The sequence below is a fragment of the Chiloscyllium punctatum genome, chromosome 6 (assembly GCF_047496795.1).
Source record: "Chiloscyllium punctatum isolate Juve2018m chromosome 6, sChiPun1.3, whole genome shotgun sequence".
NCBI classification, from domain to species: domain Eukaryota; kingdom Metazoa; phylum Chordata; class Chondrichthyes; order Orectolobiformes; family Hemiscylliidae; genus Chiloscyllium; species Chiloscyllium punctatum.
In genome coordinates this window covers 89,730,334-89,749,478 of record NC_092744.1, presented here as the reverse complement: position 1 = coordinate 89,749,478, position 19,145 = coordinate 89,730,334, and the positions used below count along the sequence as shown (strand labels likewise).

The 19,145-nt window shown below is 41.2% G+C and overlaps 1 protein-coding gene across 5 annotated transcripts in view; it reads right to left on the bottom strand.

Moving 5' to 3' along the window:
* ryk (receptor like tyrosine kinase) overlaps positions 1–19,145 on the bottom strand; it is a 283,193-nt gene that overhangs the window by 214,881 nt on the left and 49,167 nt on the right. For all 5 annotated transcript variants that reach the window (XM_072573228.1, XM_072573230.1, XM_072573229.1 and 2 more), the window contains exons 2-3: positions 5,494–5,615; positions 79–178 (exon numbers count right to left, since the gene is read on the bottom strand). In XM_072573228.1, coding sequence (XP_072429329.1) covers positions 79–178; positions 5,494–5,615 — 222 coding nt within the window. The remainder of the gene's footprint in view (positions 1–78; positions 179–5,493; positions 5,616–19,145) is intronic.

Sequence of the window (19,145 nt, the reverse complement as noted above, 5' to 3'; positions counted from 1 at the left end):
ATTATTTTGGAAAGTCAGAAAAATACTCATTCCTTCTCTGATCAGCACTCTCAACTGTTGCTTTTTATATTTTCTCACCTGATTCTTTGCGTGGAATCTCTCCTTGTGCAGAGATATTAGCTTGAGGCATATCCATAACTGCTGGGTTGTCCACCTGAAAGCCCAACTTGTATTCAACCTGTCATAGAGAACACTTCATGAGAATGGTCATTCAGCTATTCACTATTATCATTTAACCTATTAAAGTCAGACTTAATTTAAAAAAAGTAATATTATGCTCCAAAACTATAAAGCGACCAACTTGATTACATTTGTAACCAAGTGGAGAGGGCTCTTATGGTGTAATGGTAACAGCCTTACCACTGGGCAGGACAACTGTGTTCAAGTCCCATCTGCACTACATGTATGTTCTAATATGTCTGCACAGTTTGATGAAAATAACCTCAACAAAACTGGGGGGAAATATAAATTAACATGTTTTAATTTCCCAACCTTTATTTTGATATCTCAATTAAACACTCAATACAGCATTACAGCACAGGAGGTCATTCAATCCATCAAAACTACACTAGTTCTCTGTAGTCCAATTCACTCATTCCTTTTCCCCCCACACTATCCCAGTAACCCTGTAAGCAAGTTTCTTTTCCCCTCAATTGCCTATCCAATTCCTTTTTTTAAAAGACTCAGCGCCCCCAATTCCACTGCCCTCACTGGCAGCAAGTTCCTGGCCATCAACATTCGCTATCCTAGTTTCCTTCAGCTCATGTAATGATAACATGAATTTTAACTTCAGGGTAATTCTAGAAAATCACAACTAGGATCAAAGACATCGGGAGCCAACAGAGTCCTACAATACGGTGACAGGCCCTTTGGCCCAAACTGGTCCACGCCACACTAACACCATTTCCCTGCACTTAGCCCACATCCTTCTAAACCTTCCTTATCCACTCATTTGTCCAAATGCCTCTTAAATGTTGTTAATGTACCCACTGAACCACTTCTACTGGCAGCATATTCCAAAGGCGTACCACATTCAGTGTAAAAAAAAAGCTGCCCTTCAGGTTCACTTTTATTCTTTCCCCTAACCTTAAACTCGCCCTGGATTCACCAACCCTGGAAAAAAAAGATTGAGTGCATTCACCCTATCCGTGCCTCTCATGAGCTTATATTTTTCTACAAAATCCCCCTCAGTCTTCTGTGCTCTAAAAAAAAGTACTAGCTTGTCCAACCTCTCCTTATAACTCAAACCATTGAGTCCAGGCAACATCCTTGTAAATTTCTTCTGCACTCTTTCCAGTTTAATAACATCGGTCCTATAGCAAGGTGACCAAAACTGAACATAATACTCCAAGTGCGGCCTCACTAACGTCCTATACCACTGAAACATAACTTCCCAACTTCTATACTGAATGCTGTGACTGATGAAGACCAGTGTGCCCGCAGCCTTCTTCACAGTCCTGTCTATCTGTGACTCTACTTTCAGAGAACCGGGCACCTGAACACCAAGGACCCTGTTCCACTACACTCCTTAAGGCCTTACCATTCACCAAGAAACTCCTGCTTTGATTTGACTTTACAAAATGCAAGACCAAACACTTATCTATATTAAACCACATTTGCCATTTCTCCGCCCACTTCCCCAGCTAATCAAAATCCTGCTGCAATTTCTAATAGCCTTCCTCACTGACCACGATACCTCGTATTTTAATGTCATCTGCAAACTTACTAATCATGCCTTGTACATTGTCATCCAAATCACGGATATAGGTAACAAACAGCAATGTTGGTGAACAAAGTTTTTTGTGATTACTGAAGTCCCTGCAGAAGCACAGGCCATAATCTTTCATTTGTCTCTTGTCACAGGGGCATTGACACAAGGACAAGAGAAAGTTGACTCTTTTCCTTTGAGGAGATAGCTAAGAGGCAATTTGATAGAAATTTTTAAAATCATGAGGGATCTGGATAGAGAAGACAGGGAGAAACTCCTCCCAAATATTAAAGGATCACAAATAAGAGGGCACATATTTAAGAAATGATCTCCAAAGGAAATTAATACGAGAGAAAAAAAAAATCCACAAAGCAAACAATTCCACTTGCAGAGAGGTGTTACCAGAATGTCTTTTTCAGAAGCAGTTGGTAAACCAGTTTGGTCTCCTCAAGTGTTGTTTTTCAAGATTAGACAAAAAATACATGAGTAGGCAAAGTCAGGCTCCACAGATCAAGTTTTGCTTTCATTTGGGGTTTGGATTGGCTTTGAAGCTAATAGATACAGCTCTCTGTCTGTTACAATAAAAAGCTTGGGTTCTCAACTCAGTTGTTAGATTGTTTTTTTCCCAGTATTCCTTTCTCCTTGACTGGAAAGGAAGTAGAATTATAGAATCATAGAATCCCTACAGTGTGGAAGCAAGCCATTCAGCCCTTCAAGTCCACAATGATTCTCTGAAGAGTAACTATCGAAATGATAGATGAAGCTTCTTCACCATGACTTCAAAGGCAGAATTTCAGATTTGTCACAGGCAGCAAGAGGCCTGTGACAAATAACATTCTTCCTTCTCAGGTAACAGTCTAATTTCTTTGAGTGCTTTCCTTGCTGCCTCCACCAGGAAGAGCATTCCTGAATCTGACCACTTGATAAGTTTTTACTCTAATTGCTTTTGCTTCTTCAATCAAGTACACTGAATCTGTCTTCTCAGTTGCAAATATTTTGTAAGTAGGAATAGTTCCTTCCCATTTCCTATGTCCATGTCTGATTTAAAAGACCTTCATCAAATTTTTCATCTTCATCTCCAAAAGGAAGAGATCCTAACTTTCTTTCATCTATCCCCATAACTTGAAGTCTTTCACCATTTAAGCCATTCCTGTGAACCTTTTCTGCACCATCTCTGATGTGCGCATATCCTAAAATACAGTAGCCAGACCTGGATGTAATGCTCCAGCAGGGAATTGAACTGATGTCTTATGGAAATTTTAATAGAGGCTCCTTGGTCTCCTATTAATAGAGCCCAGGATACTCTCTGCTTTATTAACTGTTACCTTCAATGACTAATGTAATCATACACCCTCTGCTCCTACACAATATTTTGGATTAATTTATCAAGTTAAGAAAGATACAACTTCAGAAAAATATTGCAGTTAAACTTTACACTATCCTGTCTACACACCAAATAGTGATAAAGCTGCACTTCTAGTAAATCTACTTATGTTGTGTCAAAGAGATTGGACCAATCATGCTGCTCTTTGTCCTGCACATGACTGAGAAGCTAAGCTTAAGTCTGTTTATCTCAAATGGTGATAAGTTGCATTTCTAGTGAATCTGCTCACGTTGATGCAACTTAGCAAAGTGACTGCATTGTGAAGAAAGTTTGAGAAGAAAGAAACTTACGAGTTCAGATTTTTGATACTAATATTTCAGCTTGGATCTATTAAGATGAGGACTTAAGCTTAGTTCCTCAGGTCAACTGCAGGACAAACAGCAGCATGACTGCCACTGGCTCTGGTCCAATTTCTTTCACACAACTCAGGTGGTGCACTGCTCGAGGTTCTGATTAAATAAACTTTGTTTAGCTTTTATTGGTAGAGAGATTGAGTTTTGGAGCCACAAGGTCATGTCGCAGCTGTACAAAACTCTGGTGTGGTAGCACTTGGGAGTATTGCATACAATTCTGGTCACTGCATTATAAGAAGGATGTATAAGCTTTGGAAAGTGTTCAGAGGAGATTTACTAGGATGTGGCCTGGTATGGAGAGAAGTTCTTATGAGGAAAAGAGGGCCTTGATGCTGTTTTCGTGTGATTGAGAGCTGACTTAATTGAGACTAAATTGAGGGTTGGATTGGGTGGACAGTGAGCCCTTTTTCCTAGGATAGTGATAGCTAGCACGAGGGGACATAGCTTTAAATTGAGGAGTGACAGATATAGGACAGATGTCAGAGGTAATTTCTTTACTCACAGTAGTAGGGGCATGGAATGCATTGCCTGCAACAGTAGCAGACTCGTCACCTTTAAGTCCTCTGTGGTACTACTTTCATTGGAGAGTTATCCCTCCAAGTGACACCCAAGCCTTGCTTAGCAATGCAGACAATGGTAATGTATCTTCCTATTCATCCAGCCCTGACACAGTTTTCTATTAATGCCCAAATTATTAGGATGCACTGATTTTGATCCCGGCTTTCTATACATGCCTTCAAACAGGTTCATAGAGACAGCTTACCTTTCCTTAGCTCTTTGATTCCAAAAAAGTTTCCAAGTGGTATTAAGAGTCAAGCATAAAAATCACATCACTGATCTATAAAAGGCAGATTGCTCTTGACTAAAGTGTGACCAATTTCGTCTCTAGGATGGTTAATGTCTGACTGACCACAACAACGGACGCATAATAATAAGAATCACTGGGAACTAAGGCACATGGTTAATTCCCCAGAGAATAGCTGGAAAATTTATTACAAGTTGCAATTCATTTCAAAATGCATCAAGCTTTATTATTTTGTATAAAAACTAAATTACATCGTTTACATACACAAAAATTAATGCTTTATACTTTTGTCATAAACTTGCAGAATGTACAACTGACTCACTACAAAAATCAAAATCACAAGCAGCAAATAGAGAATTATCTTGTCATTTAAATGTAAAACTTAAAGCCCTCTTGTGAAGCCCTGGACCAAAAGACCTCGGTTCAACTTCCACTTGCTCCAGAGGTGTGCAGTAACATCTCTGTTCAGGTCAATTAGAAAATTAGGACAAAAAAGAAACCTATACCAGGTTTTAATGAATAAGAAGCTTATTTATTTAACAAATATGCCCTCCAACATGTGGCAAAAACAGTTTATTAATTACTAATGCAAACTTAAATGATATCCCTTTGAAATCAAAATGCCCATTTCATTCACATAGAAGATGGGCAGACAGACAGATTTGACAAACAGAGAAGAAGGATCTATTTTGCTTACAGGACTTGTGGACCGACTGCTCTTCAGATCTGTGATAAACTGTACTTAAACCAATCCAAACTCTGTTGCTGGGCAGTTACCTTTCTTCTGAGACCTGATGCCAGTGTAACTCAAAAATATCAAACCAAGTTCCAACAATACAATGCCACATGGTTCCAATGTCCTTTAGTTTTTAAAACAACTAATAATTAAATCTTCTATTTCCCGGTTTATATTTCCAAAGAAAATATCTGAGATTCTTATGAATCAGCGGACAGCGATAGAACAGCATGATCAGAGATGGGCTAATGTATGATAAAGTTCCTTGCCTATACAAACACTGTCCAGAAAACTGCCATTAAGGATGCAAAAGAATGCTCTTTGTGGATTTTACCTTCTCCCAGTGGGGAAATCCATGACTCTACTGTAACAACTGATCATGAGATGCATACCACCAAACATTGCTTGATACCATTCCACGTGACTAGCAGGCAATTGATACTGTGCAGGTTACAGAGTGTGTTGCACTCCCACTCGAACGTGTCTTGACCGAACCTTAAAATTTACCTTGGATTTTGCGTGCCAAGTGAAATGAAGGCTGTTGGTCTCCCCGGGTACAAGTAACTTGAAAGGGAGTGCGTAATAACTGACAACATCGTTCCGTACATAATACAACTCAGCATCAAGACCTGTTGAGAGAAAAAGAAATATCTATAATCCTCATAAATGTCTAAATCGCAAAATACTTTTACATTCTTTCAGTGACAAACATCAATAGTTCACATTTAAGGAGCACTGTTAGTGTTGCAAACTTTATCATTAACTGCCAATAACACAATAGGATCAGAATTACGAGCACTTTACCAGTATGCACAAAGTTCGAACAAAAAAATAGTAGATAAGTGTAGGTACATTTGCATAAACTCCATTTAACCGTTCTGTGATACGTAATTAAGACTAATACACACTATATATCATCACATTAAAAGCTGTGATATTTAAGTCATTTGTTTACTTATATAAAAAAATTGATCCCAGTACTGACCCAAAGGGAAACACCAATATTAACCTTCCCCCTCTAGAAAATAACCCTTTATCATGACTCTGTGTTTTCTATCCTTATACATTCTCACCCTTAATCCTTTCATTTTTTTTAAACCCAGGCTAACACTGATCACCCTATTCCATCAGACCCCAGTCTGTTAACAAATCTTTTGTGTGATACTTTGTCAAATCTTTCCTGAAATCTGTCTGGAATCACTGAAATTACTAGAAAACAGCAGAAGCAGTGAACGAGCTAAACATTTCAAAAACCTGAACTATCCAAGTCAAACAAACATCTAAAAAAATCAAAGATCTGAACATGACACTACATTGTGTAAGTATATACATTATTTTTATCAAATGTAGACATGTATTACCATGTTTTCACATGTAATTCACAAAATCACAGCTGACTCAGCAAACTGCCCAAATTAAACAATGCATTGTAACTTAAAACAACAAGTACTGGAGATCACAACAACATCCATGGAGCTAACATTGAGTCGAGATGACTCTTCATCAGAGCTCTCTACCAAAAAGTCATCTTTCCTTGAAACGTTAGCTTGCTCTCTCTCCATGGATGCTCTCTGACCTGTTGTGAGCTCCAGCTTTTGTTATTTTCAGAACCCATCCAGTATCTGCAGTAATTTGTTCCTACAATGCATTGAAACTGTTAGTCTGAAATTGTGGCCAGTGAAAATGGCTGATGATTGTCACAATTTGACAAATTTAAGCAATTACCCATTTTACTTATGGATGTTTTAACTAGTGCTGATTGCACTGGGCAATAAACAGAAACCAGCAGAAACACATCAAAATTTCCTTCAGATATTATAGCTGATCACCAGAGAAATATTAACCATCTACAAAAACTTTTTAAAAATATGGATGGCCATAAAATAGAACTAAAATTGTTTTAATTAAGAAAAATGTTTTGTTGCTAACAGCTAAACACAACTACAATACAAAGCCATCAAAACCAGATGATTCCACTGGTATTCCACCAGAGGTTTGATGGAGTGTGGTATGAAGCATACACCATCAAAGCTTGCATGTTAAATCACAGCAAATTTCAGTACAGAAGTTGACTTTTTTTGGTTCCTTGCTGGCCTTGACTCTTTGAAACAGCATCATGGTTAGTCCTATATCCTTCCTTTGTATCCACAATTCTATGGGCTGGCATAATTAAACATCTGTTCAACTCACTTTTAAAGTAATTTTTTTTACATTTACTTTTGGGACATGGGCATTACTGGCTGGCCAACAATTATTACCCATTCCTTGGTACCCTTTATCAGACAGTGGCGAGATGTCTTCTTAAACCACTGCAGTCCATGTGTTTAAGTTGACCCACATTGCTCAGAGATGCAGGATTTTGACTGAATGACAGTGAAGGAACATGGACTGCTTCAGAATGTGAAGAGTTGAGAATAGTGCTGAATTCTGTGCAATGACTGGCAAATACCTCCACTTCTGACCTTATCACGGAGCACTGATGAATCAGCTGAAGAGGAACACCTTCTGGGATGGCCTGGAGTTGAGATGACTGACCACCAACAACCACAACTATCTTCCTATGTGCTAAGTATGACACCAAATATTGGACAGTTTGCCCCTTATATCCATTGATCCCAGTTTTGCAAAGGCTTGGAATACAGATCAGTTACAGATATAGGCAGAGAAATAGCAAATGGAGTTTAATATGGAAAGATGTGAGGTGCTGCACTTTGGGAGATCAAATGTTAAGAAAAGAATACAGTTAATGGCAGTACTCTGAACAGCATTGATGTAAGGAGAGATCTTGGAGTTCAAGTCCATGAAAGTGGCTACACAAGTAGACAGCATTGTAAAAAAGGAATATGGCGCATTTGCCTTTACTGGTCAGGGAGTTGAGTTCAAGAGTCAGGGTGTCATGTTTCGGGTGAAAAAGTCAGAGAGTCATACAGTTCAACAGCACGGAGACAGGGCCCTTTGGCCCAAACTGGTCCATGTTGACCAAAATGTCCATTCACGCTAATCCCATTTCCTTGCACTTGCCCATATCCTTCTAAACTTTTCCGAACATTGTATTTGTCCAAATGCCTTTTAAATGTTTTTAATGTACCTACCTCAATCACTATCGCTGGCATCTAACTCCATATACGCACCTCCCTGTGTAAAAAATGTTTCCCTTCAGATTCGCATTTATTCTTGCCTCTCTAACCTTAAACTGATGCCCTCTCATCCTAATTCCCCAACCCTGGGAAAAAGACTCAATGTATTTATCATACCCATACCTCTCATGATCTTATACATTTCTATAAGATCCCCCCTCAGTTTCCTACACTCCCTATAACACAGAACCTGACAAAAACCTTGAAACTTTCTTCTGCAAAGTGGCCAAAACTGAACACAATACTCCAATTGCGGCCTCATTAACGTCCTGTTCAACTGCAACGTAACTTCCCAACTGAAGACCAGTGTGCCAAAAGCCTTCTTCACTGCCCTGTCTACTTGAGACTCCACTTTCAGAGAACCGTGCACCTGAACTCCAAGGTCCCTCTGTTCCACTACACTCCTTAAGGCCCTACCATTCACCATGGAACTCCAACCTTGATTTGATTTTCCAGAATGCACATGCTCACACTTATCTGTATTAAACTCCATTTGAGATTTCTCAGCCCACTTCCCCAGCTGATCACAGTTTTGTTGCAATTTCTGAGAATCTTCCTCACTGTCCATGATACCACCTATTTTAGTGTCATCTGCAAACTTATTAATCATGCCTTGTACATTCCCATCAAAATCAGGCCTTGTACATTCCCATCCAAATTACTGATATAGATAAAACTCGAATCGGGCCAGCACTGACCGCTGAGGCATACCACTAGTCACAGGTCTCCAATCCGATAAGCAGCTTTCCAATATTACCCTCTACTTCCTACCATCAAGCCAACTGTGTATCCGAGTTTCCAGCTGCCCTTGGATCTAACCTTCCAGAGCAATCTACCATATAGAATCTTACCACAGGCCTTACTGAAATCCATAGAGATTATGTCTACCGCCCTGCACTCACCAACCTTCCTGGTCACTTCACTAAAGAACTAACAGAGTTGCCCGGCATGATCTCCCACACACAAAGCCATGATGACTATTCTTAATCAAACCCGGTGTCTCCAAATGCATGTATATCTTATCTCTCCGAATCTTCTCAAATAACTTTTCCACGTATGTTAGGCTTACTGGTCTATAGTTTCCAAGTTTTTCTTTGCAGCCTTTCTTACTTAAGGGCACAACATTTATTACCTTCCAGTCTTCCGGGACATCACTCATGGCTAACAATGATGCAAAAATATCAGCCAGGGCCCCCCGCAATATCCTCTTTAGCTTCTTGCAGTGTTCTTGGATATATCTGGTCAGGACTAGGAAATTTATCCACCTTCATATTTTCTAATGTGCCCAATACCTCCTCTGCTGTGATATGGACTGTTCCTAAGATATGACCACTTACTTCCTCAAGATCCCAAGTCTTCATGTCTTTCTCCACGGTTAACACAGAGGAGAAATATTCATTGAGGACCTTGCCCATCTCCTGCAGTTCTACATATACGTCTCCAATTTGCTCCTTGAGGGGTACTATGGTCTCTCTAGTTATTCCCATTCCTTTAATATACTTCAAGAACCTCTTTGGATTCACCCTAATCTTCTCAGCCATGGCTATCTCATGCCCCATTCTCACCTTCCTAATTTCCTTCTTCAGTAAATGCCTGTATCTCCTATATATCTCCAGGGATTCCCTTGATCCTAGCTGCCAGTACCTAAGCCACGCCTCCTCCCTTTCTCTGGTCAAAGCCTCAATACCTCTTGTGATCCAGAGTTTCCTATTCCTGCCAACCCTACCCTTCGCCCTCACAGGAACATACAGACCTTGAACTCCAGCTTTCTCACTTTTAAAGGCCTACACTTGTCAGAGGTCCCTTTTCCTGCAAACAAACTATTCCAATCAACCCCTGCAAGCTCATGTCTAATTCCATCAAAAATCACCTTGCCCCAATTTAGAACTTGAACCTGTGGACCAGTTTTGTCCTTCTCCATAACTATCTTAAAATTAATACAATTATGGTCACTGGTCTCAAAGTGCTCACTGTCACATCTGTCACCTGTCCTGCCCTTTTTTCCAAGAGTAGGTTGAGTTTTGCCCTTCCCGAGTAGGGCCCTCTCTATGCCAGACACACAAACCTTCTCCAACATATTTAACAAATTCCACACCAACTAATGCTATGGCTGTTCCAGCTTAGGTTAGGAAAATTAAAATCTCCTACTATGACAATCCTATTGCTACAAGCCACCCCAGTCTACTTGCATATTTGTTGCTCTAATTCCTGTTGACTATTTGCAGGCCTATAGTACAACTTCAATAGTGCCACCATCCCCTTCTTATTACTTTGCTCTACCCACAAGGCCTCACTGGATTGTTCTTTAATTGTGTCATCTCTGATTACTGCTGTGATATTCACCCTAACCAAAAATGAAACTCCCCCTCCCCTCTTTCCACCACTTCTGCCCCGCCTAAAGCACCTGTACCCTTGTCCATTAAGCTGCCAAGCCTATTCCCCCTTCGCCATGTTTCTGCAATGGCTATAACATTCTAGTCCCATGTACCTATCCACAACCTGACTTCATTGGCCTTACCTGTCAGCCCTCTTGCATTGCAATGGATGCAATTTAACCTAACAGCCATTCCTTGCTCCCTGTCATGTTCCAGCCTGACCTGTTTCTTCAACTTACTCTAAGACTTTGGTCAGGTCGCACTGAGAGCATTGCATTGCATTCAGTTTTGGTTATCACATTACAGGAAAGATGTGGAGGCTTGGGAGAAGTTGCATAAGAGGTTTACAAACACAGTCTGTAGGAGTCTGGAACATGCTGCCAGGGGTTGGTGGTGGAGGCACATATGATCGGGGCATTCAAGGGACTTTTAGATAGGCACATAAATATGCAAGGAATGGAGTGATATAGACCTAGAGCAGGAAAAAGAGATTAGTTTAATTTGGTGTCATATTTGGCACATCGGGGTCAAAGGGCCTGTGTTTCCATGCTGTACAGGTTCTAAAAATGTTCTAAAAATCCAGAAACTGCAGGCCAGTCAGTATAATGCCAGTAGCAGTGAAATCTTCACATATTAATCTGTAACAAAATGAGTTGTCACTTGCAAAAATATAGGCTAACAAATGAAAGCCAACGCAAATTTGTTAAATTTGGCATTGATTAAACTGGTGAACTTTGCACGTGTAAGTCTTTTCAAAAGGCATTTTGTAAATTGCCCTGTAATTAATAGGTCTGTTAATAAGAAAATAATAGCCAAATTTAAACTTATAGGATTACAGGGCATAGGCTCAAAATAGGCTAAGAAGCAAAATATAAATTACAATGATGAACATAAAATGTTTCAGTCTTGAACGAAGGATTCTTATTAAGACTGCCCTTTTTGATATACATCACTGCCGTGAACTTGGGCACAGGGGATGTAATTTCCAAGTTTCTATTTTAGCCAAAACTTGGACTTGGAGTCAACAGTATGAAGAATGGAGCAGACTTCAGGAGCTCATAGATTGTTTTCCTCAGAGCTGCAGAGTAAGGAAGATAAAGGAATGGGAAAACTTGTCTGCAACGGCAGAGGACAAAAATTGAAAATAACTGGAAAAAGAACTAGAAAGCAAATAAAATGAAATGTTTCATAATGCAGTGAGTTCTGATCATACAGAAAGAATTCAGGAAACAACTTCAATAGTGGCTTTTGGAAGGAATTGGACACATGCTTATAAAGGGGGAAAAAAGCAGGACAACAGAGGAAGAGCAGAGACTTTGAGGAAAGCTCCTTCAAAGTATTTGCACAGACAATTAGCAGAATGGCATCCTACTGTGCCACAAGGTTCTTTAAATATATATTTGTTGAACTTAGAAGCTGGCATTTTTTTTCCGGTGATCGCATGGGTAAATAATTCTCAGTGCTTCCAGTCAAGGCCGCTGCACAGAACAGAGAGAAATAGGGGGACAAGTTGGAGGCATACTCCCGAAAATGAGACGTTAGCCAAGAGGCTGCAGAGACACAAGCTCAGTATAAGTAAAAACTGCTGATACACAGGGAAAAACAGCTTGTAAACTGAGAAAGACTGGGTCCAGGTACTGTTTGGTACAAACCATACTCTTCAGAAAAAAATTAAGAAAGAGGAAGTAATACAGAAGCCTTATTTGGATGAGGGGCAATGAGGTTCCTTGGTCTGCAGGCAGTAAGATAAAGACATGCAATTAACAGATGAGCCTGAGCCAATGGGTAAAAGACACCACGACTTGAGAAAGATAAGGAAAGAAGATAAAAGGCGACCCTCTAGGCATACAGGCAGCAATAACTCCGGTGACAAACGCTCACAAATCAGACCCTACATCAGGGACATGGAAAGAGAGAGAGAAGTAGCATGTGAGCAACATCAGCCGTCCTCAGCAACAGCACAACGATTATGCAGATTAGGTACTATCTTTCATATTCACTGACGAATTAGACTCTGTCAAATGACTCGAGTGGGTGTATAAATAGGTTGTTAATTAAGTTTGTGGGAAAACATACAAGCTCTTGTTTGTAATAGAACGTGCAAGAAATAAGTACATGGTTTAATACATTAATCAAATAATTTGTCAATTTATCAGAATTGAGTACTTGAATGGGTTCAAGTTGCACACACAGCTGCTGCAGTCGGCAACTGTTGTACTCAGACCACAACTGCTGACTGCTAGATTGAAACAGTGATCAACAAGGCTAATATGCCAATTTTAGGGAAGAAAATCTTGTTAAGATTGGGATACCTTGCATGTCGGAGAAAGTGAGGACTGCAGATGCTGGAGATCAGAGCTGAAAAATGTGTTGCTGGAAAAGCGCAGCAGGTCAGGCAGCATCCAAGGAGCAGGAGAATCAGCGTTTCTCCTACTCCTTGGATGCTGCCTGACCTGCTGCGCTTTTCTAGCAATACATTTTTCAGTTCTGATGAAGGGCTTATGCCCGAAACGTCGATTCTCCTGCTCCTTGGATGCTGCCTGACTTGCTGCACTTTTCCAGCAACACATTTTTCAGTTCTGATGAAGGGCTTATGCCCGAAACATCGATTCGCCTGCTCCTTGGATGCTGCCTGACCTGCTGCACTTTTCCAGCAATACATTTTTCAGTTCTGATGAAGGGCTTATGCCCGAAACATCGATTCGCCTGCTCCTTGGATGCTGCCTGACCTGCTGCTCTTTTCCAGCAACACATTTTTCATATCTTGCATGTCATCTATAGAACTCCATTCTTAAATTCAAGGGTCCAACAGTTCCGTAACTGGTTCATGAAAGGCAATCTGTTAGTTGGACTTGTTAATGTCATCCTCAACAAAACAAGACTCGAGTCTGAAATCAATACAAAAAAGCTTGAAAAAAAATTGGGTGAAGGACAAAAAACAGTGAATCATTTGTTTTTTTTTAAAGAATGCAGGAGAATAGACAATGGTGCTCTCCTGGGCCGCTGCGAAAACCAATACTCTTCGGTACATAAAAAATAAGCAGATACTGGAAAATCAAATAACATTTTAACATTTTCCAATGATAGCAAAAACAAAGTTGTGACAAACAGCTCGAATGATACCAGACAACAGCAACAAGACACTTACAATCCGAGCTGATGAAACTACTCAACAAGTTAGATCCAACGTTGAAATCTGGCTTAATTTATTTTTAATTTAATGTGACAGCCTTTCACTGAACCATCATAGAGTCATAGACTCATGGAAACAGACACTTTGGTCCAACTTGTCCATGCTGACCAGCTATCCTAACCCAATCTAGTCCAGTGTCAGCACCCGCTCCAAACCCTTCCTTTTCATATACACATCCAGATGCCTTTTAAATGTTGCAATTGTACCAGCATCCAACACTTCCTCTGGCGGCTCATTCCATACACGTACCATCCTCTGTGTGAAAAGTTGTCCCTTAGGTCTCTTTTATGTCTTTCCCCTCTCACCCTAAACCTTTGCCCTCCAGCTCTGGATTCCCCCACCCCAAGAAAGAGACTTTGTCTATTTATCACATCAATGTCCCTCATGATTTTATAAATCTCTATAAAGTCACCCCTCAGCCTCCAATGCTCTAGCATATTCAACCTCTCCCTATAACTCAAATCCTCCAACCCTGGCAACACCCTTGTAAATCCTTTCTGAACCCATTCAAGTTTCACAACATCCTTCCGAAGGAGACCAGAATTGCACGCAATATTCCAAAAGTGGCCTAACCAGTGTCCTGTACTCAATACTCTGACCAATAAAAGCATACCAAACGCCACCTTCGCTACCCTATCTGCCTGCAATTCTACTTTCAAGGAGCTATGAACTTGCACTCCAAGGTCTCTTTGTTCAGCAACACTCCCTAGGACCTTACCATTAAATGCATAAGTCTTGCTAAGATTTGCTTTCCCAAAATGCAGCACCTCACATTTATCTGAATTAAACTCCACCTGCCATTTCTCAGTTCATTGGCCCATCTGATCAAGATCCTGTTGTAATCTAAGGTAATCTTCTTCGCTGGCGACTACACCTCCAATTTTGGTGTCATTTGCAAATTTACTAACTATACCTCTTATGTTCACATCCATCTTTGATATAAATGACGAAAACTAGTGACCCAGCACAGATCCTTGTCGCCTCCAGTGTGAAAACAACCCTCCACCACCCTCCTCTGTCTTCGACCTTTGAGCCAGTTCTGTATCCAAATGGCGAGTTCTCCCTGTATTCCAGGAGACCTAAATTTGCTAACCAGTTTCCCATGGGAACCATGTCAAACGTCTTACTGAAGTCTATACAGATCACATCTACCACTCTGCCCTCATCAATCCTCTTTGTTACTACTTCAATAAACTCAACCAAGTTTGTGAGACATGATTTCCCACACACAAAGCCATGTTCACCATCCCTAATCAGTCCTTGCCTTTCCAAATACATGTACATCCTGTCCCTCAGGATTCTTTCCAACAACTTGCCCATCACTGAGGTCAGGCTCACCAGTCTATAGTTCCCTGGCTTGTCTTTCTTAAACAGTGGCACTATGTTTGCCAACCTCCAGTCTTCCGGCACCTCACCTGTGAATATCGATGATACAAATATCTCAGCAAGAGGCCCAGCAATCACTTCTCTAGCTTCTCACAGAGTTCTCGGGTACACCTGATAAGGTCCTGGGGATTTATCCACCTTTTAACCATTTCAGGACATCCAGCACTTCCTCCTTTGTAAACTGGACATTTTGCAAGATGTCACCATCTATTTCCCCACAGTCTATATCTTCCATATCCTTTTCCATAGTAAATACTGATGCAAAATATTCATTTAGTATCTCCCCCATTTTCTGTGGCTCCACACAAAGGCCGCCTTGAGGGACCCTATTCTCTTCCTAGTTACCCTTTTGCCCTTAATGTATTTGTAAAAACCCTTTGGATTCTCCTTAATTCTATTTGCCAAAGCTATCTCATGTCCCCTTTTTGCCCTCCTGATAACCCTCTTAAGTACACTCCTACTTCCTTTATACTCTTCTAAGGATTCACTCAATCTATCCTGTCTACACCTGACATATGCTTCCTTCTTTTTCTTAACCAAACCCTCAATTTCTTTAGTCATCCAGCATTCCCTTTCACCCTGACAGGAATATACTGTCTCTGGACTCTAGTTATCTCATTTCTGAAGGTTTCCCATTTTCCAGCCCTCCCCTTACCTGCGAACATCTGCCTCCAGTCAACTTTTGAAAGTTCTTGCCGAATACCGTCAAAATTAACCTTCCACCAATTTAGAACTTCAACTTTTAGATCCGGTCTATCCTTTTTCATCACTATTTTAAAACTAACAGAATTATGGTCGCTGGCCCCAAAGTACTCTCCCAGTCGGCTGCCCTGCCTTATTTCCTAAGAGTAGGTCAAGTTTCTCTGGTAGGTACATCCACATACTGAATCAGAAAATTTTCTGATTTTAACAAATCAGATTCCTCTCCATCTTAAACCCTTAACACAATGGCAGTCCCAGTCTATGTTTGGGAAGTTAAAATCCCCCACCATAACTACCCTTTTATTCTTATGGACAACTGAGATCTCCTTAAAATTTGTTTCTCAATTTCCCTCTGAGTATTAGGGGGTCTATCATACAATCCCAGTAGAAGGTGATCATCTTTTTCTTATTTCTCAGTTCCACCCAAATAACTTCCCTGGATGTATTTCTCGCAATATCCTAAGTAATGTTGTAATGCTATCCTTTATCAAAAACGCCACTCCTCCTCCTCTCTTGCCTCCCTTTCTGTCCTTCCTGTAGCATGTATATCCTGGAACATTAAGCTGCCAGTCCTGTCCATCCCTGAGATACGTTTCTGTAATTGCTGTGATATCCCAGTCCCATGTTCCTAACCAAGCCCGGAGTTTATCTGCCTTCCCTGTTTGGCCTCTTGCATTGAAACAAATGCAGTTTAATTTATCAGTCCTATCTTGTTCCCTGCTTTGTCCCTGCCTGCCCTGACTGTTTGACTTGCTTCTTTTCTCAACGGTACTAGTCTCAGATTGATCTCTTTTCTCACTATCTCCCTGGGTCCCACCACTGCAACCCCCCACCACCGCAACCTCCCCCCCCAGCCCCCCCCACCCCCCCAGCCTTCTTGTACAGGTCACTTCTACCCCAGAACAGAGTCCAATGATCCAAAAATGTGAAGCCTTCTCCCACACAACAGCTCCTCAACCATGCATTCATATGCTCTATCCTCCTATTCCTGCCCTCACAAGCTCGCAGCACCAGAAGTAATCCAGATATTACTACTCTCGAGGACCTCCTATTTAAATTCCTGACTAACTCTCCATGTTCTCCCTTCAGAATCTCTTTTTTTTCCCTTCCTATGTCATTGGTTCCAATGTAGGTAAAAACAAGGGCTGCAGATGCTGGAAACCAGAGTCTAGATTAGAGTGGTGCTGGAACAGCACAGGAGGTCAGGCAGCATCCGAAGAGCAGGAAAATCAATGTTTCGGGCAAGAGCCCTTCATATTGGTTCCAATGCGTACAATGACCTCCTTCTGGTCCCTCTCCCCCTCCCCCTTGAGAACCTTTTGCACCCTCTCCGAGACATCCTTGATCCTGGCACCAGGGAGGCAACACACCATTCTGATTTTTCGTTGCTAGCCACAGAACGAGATAAAAAGAAATTGAAAACAAAATAAAACAAACTAAACTAAATGTAACAAGTTAGAAAAATTTCAAAGCAAAACAAAATCTCATCAATTCCCCAAGACCATCATCTTACAGGTACTCAAAGGTCAGAAGAAATTTATTTTGGATGTCTACAACTGGGCCAAAGGTCAGGTTACAAGTCTTGACACCTAATCCAGAGGTGGGTCATGACATGTCAGAACAGGATGATTAAAAATACTTTTTTTTAATAACCAATGCAGATTTCCAAACAAACACTCCTGGTTTGGAACTTTCACAAACTTCCAGGGGAGGTTCAGTGGTTGGCATCCTCAGGTGATTATCTGTGTGGAGGTTTCACATTCTCCCTATGTCTGCGTGGGTTTCTTCCCACAGTCCAAAGATGTGCAGATTAGGTGGATTGGTCATGGGAAATGCAGGGTTATATGGGTGGGGGGGGTTTGAGGTGGGATGCTGTTTGAATGATCAGTGTGAACTCGATGGGCCAAATGGCCTGCTTCCACACTGTAGGGTTCTATGATTCTATTCTATGATTAAACCCCTTCACTGAGGAAACGCATTCCCTAACTACCAGCAGTCCCTGGTTGTTAATCGGATTTGTTCTTGAGTCCGTCAGCAAGTCTGAATGCCATGCAAGACAAAATAGCCAAACATGAGTAGAGGTAACATTCGCATAACTGATCTTTAAATTATCCCCTGTATGGGATTGCATTCAGTTGTACGAGCATTCATAAATCAGGATAACCTTTTTCTCAGAAAAACTTGCATGAGTTTAGTCAGATCTTCTTCAAAATATTGAACATTTTCCAATCTCAAAATATTTCCAAATAAAATAAATTCTCATTTATCCTAAACCCAAAACAAACATCTTAAAAGGCTGTCTCTCCCCGATGTAAAATCCATAATTTTAACAAACTTCCATAAGCACTTCAGGAGCAGATTCTGAAAAGCCTCTCTGACACATGCTCATTTAAAATCATGGTTCCAGAAAGACTAACCTAGTTAATTATAAAACATCTTCACAAAAACAGGCCAAAACCTAATTCCACTAGTTTAACAGCCAAACTGAAAGCTGGTACTATGACACTGAAGGAACAGCAATGTAGTTCCAAGACAGGATGGGAGACCGGACACCTCCTAGCAGAGCGCTTTAGGGAACATCGCTGGGACAACTGCACCAATCAAACACACCGCCCTGTGGCCCAACATTTCAACTCCCCCTCCCACTGTGCCGAAGACATGGAGGTCCTGGGCCTCCTTCACCGCCGCTCCCTCACCACCAGACGCCTGGAGGAAGAACGCCTCATCTTCCGCCTCGGAACACTTCAACCCCAGGGCATCAATGTGGACTTCAACAGTTGTCTCATTTCCCCTCCCCCCACCTCACCCCAGTTCCAAACTTCCAGCTCAGCACTGTCCCCATGACTTTTCCTACCTGCCTATCTTCTTTTCCACCTATCCACTCCACCCTCCCCCCTCCCCGACCTATCATCTTCATCCCCTCCCCCATTCACCTATTGTACTCTATGCTACTTTCTCCCCATCCCCACCCTCCTCTCATTTATCTCTCCACCCTTCAGGCTCTCTGCCTGTATTCCTGATGAAGGGCTTTTGTCCAAAACATCGATTTTACTGCTCCTCAGATGCTGCCTGAACTGCTGTGCTTTTCCAGCACCACTGTAATCTAGACTCTGGTTTCCAGCATCTGCCTTCACTGTTTTTAGTGGAGGGTTGGAGCTGCAATGGACTCACTGTGGAGCATCCATAATGTTGAGGACATTGAAGAGCAAATTTAATGAGCTAGTCACACCACATAAGTATTACAGAGGCTGAAAATAATTGGGTGATCACCAGGAAGACGGGTAGGTGTGAGCAGGTAGGAGTCCTCGATGGCTATCCCCCTATCAAACAGAGAGATCATTTGGATACTGTTAGGGTTATTGGCCT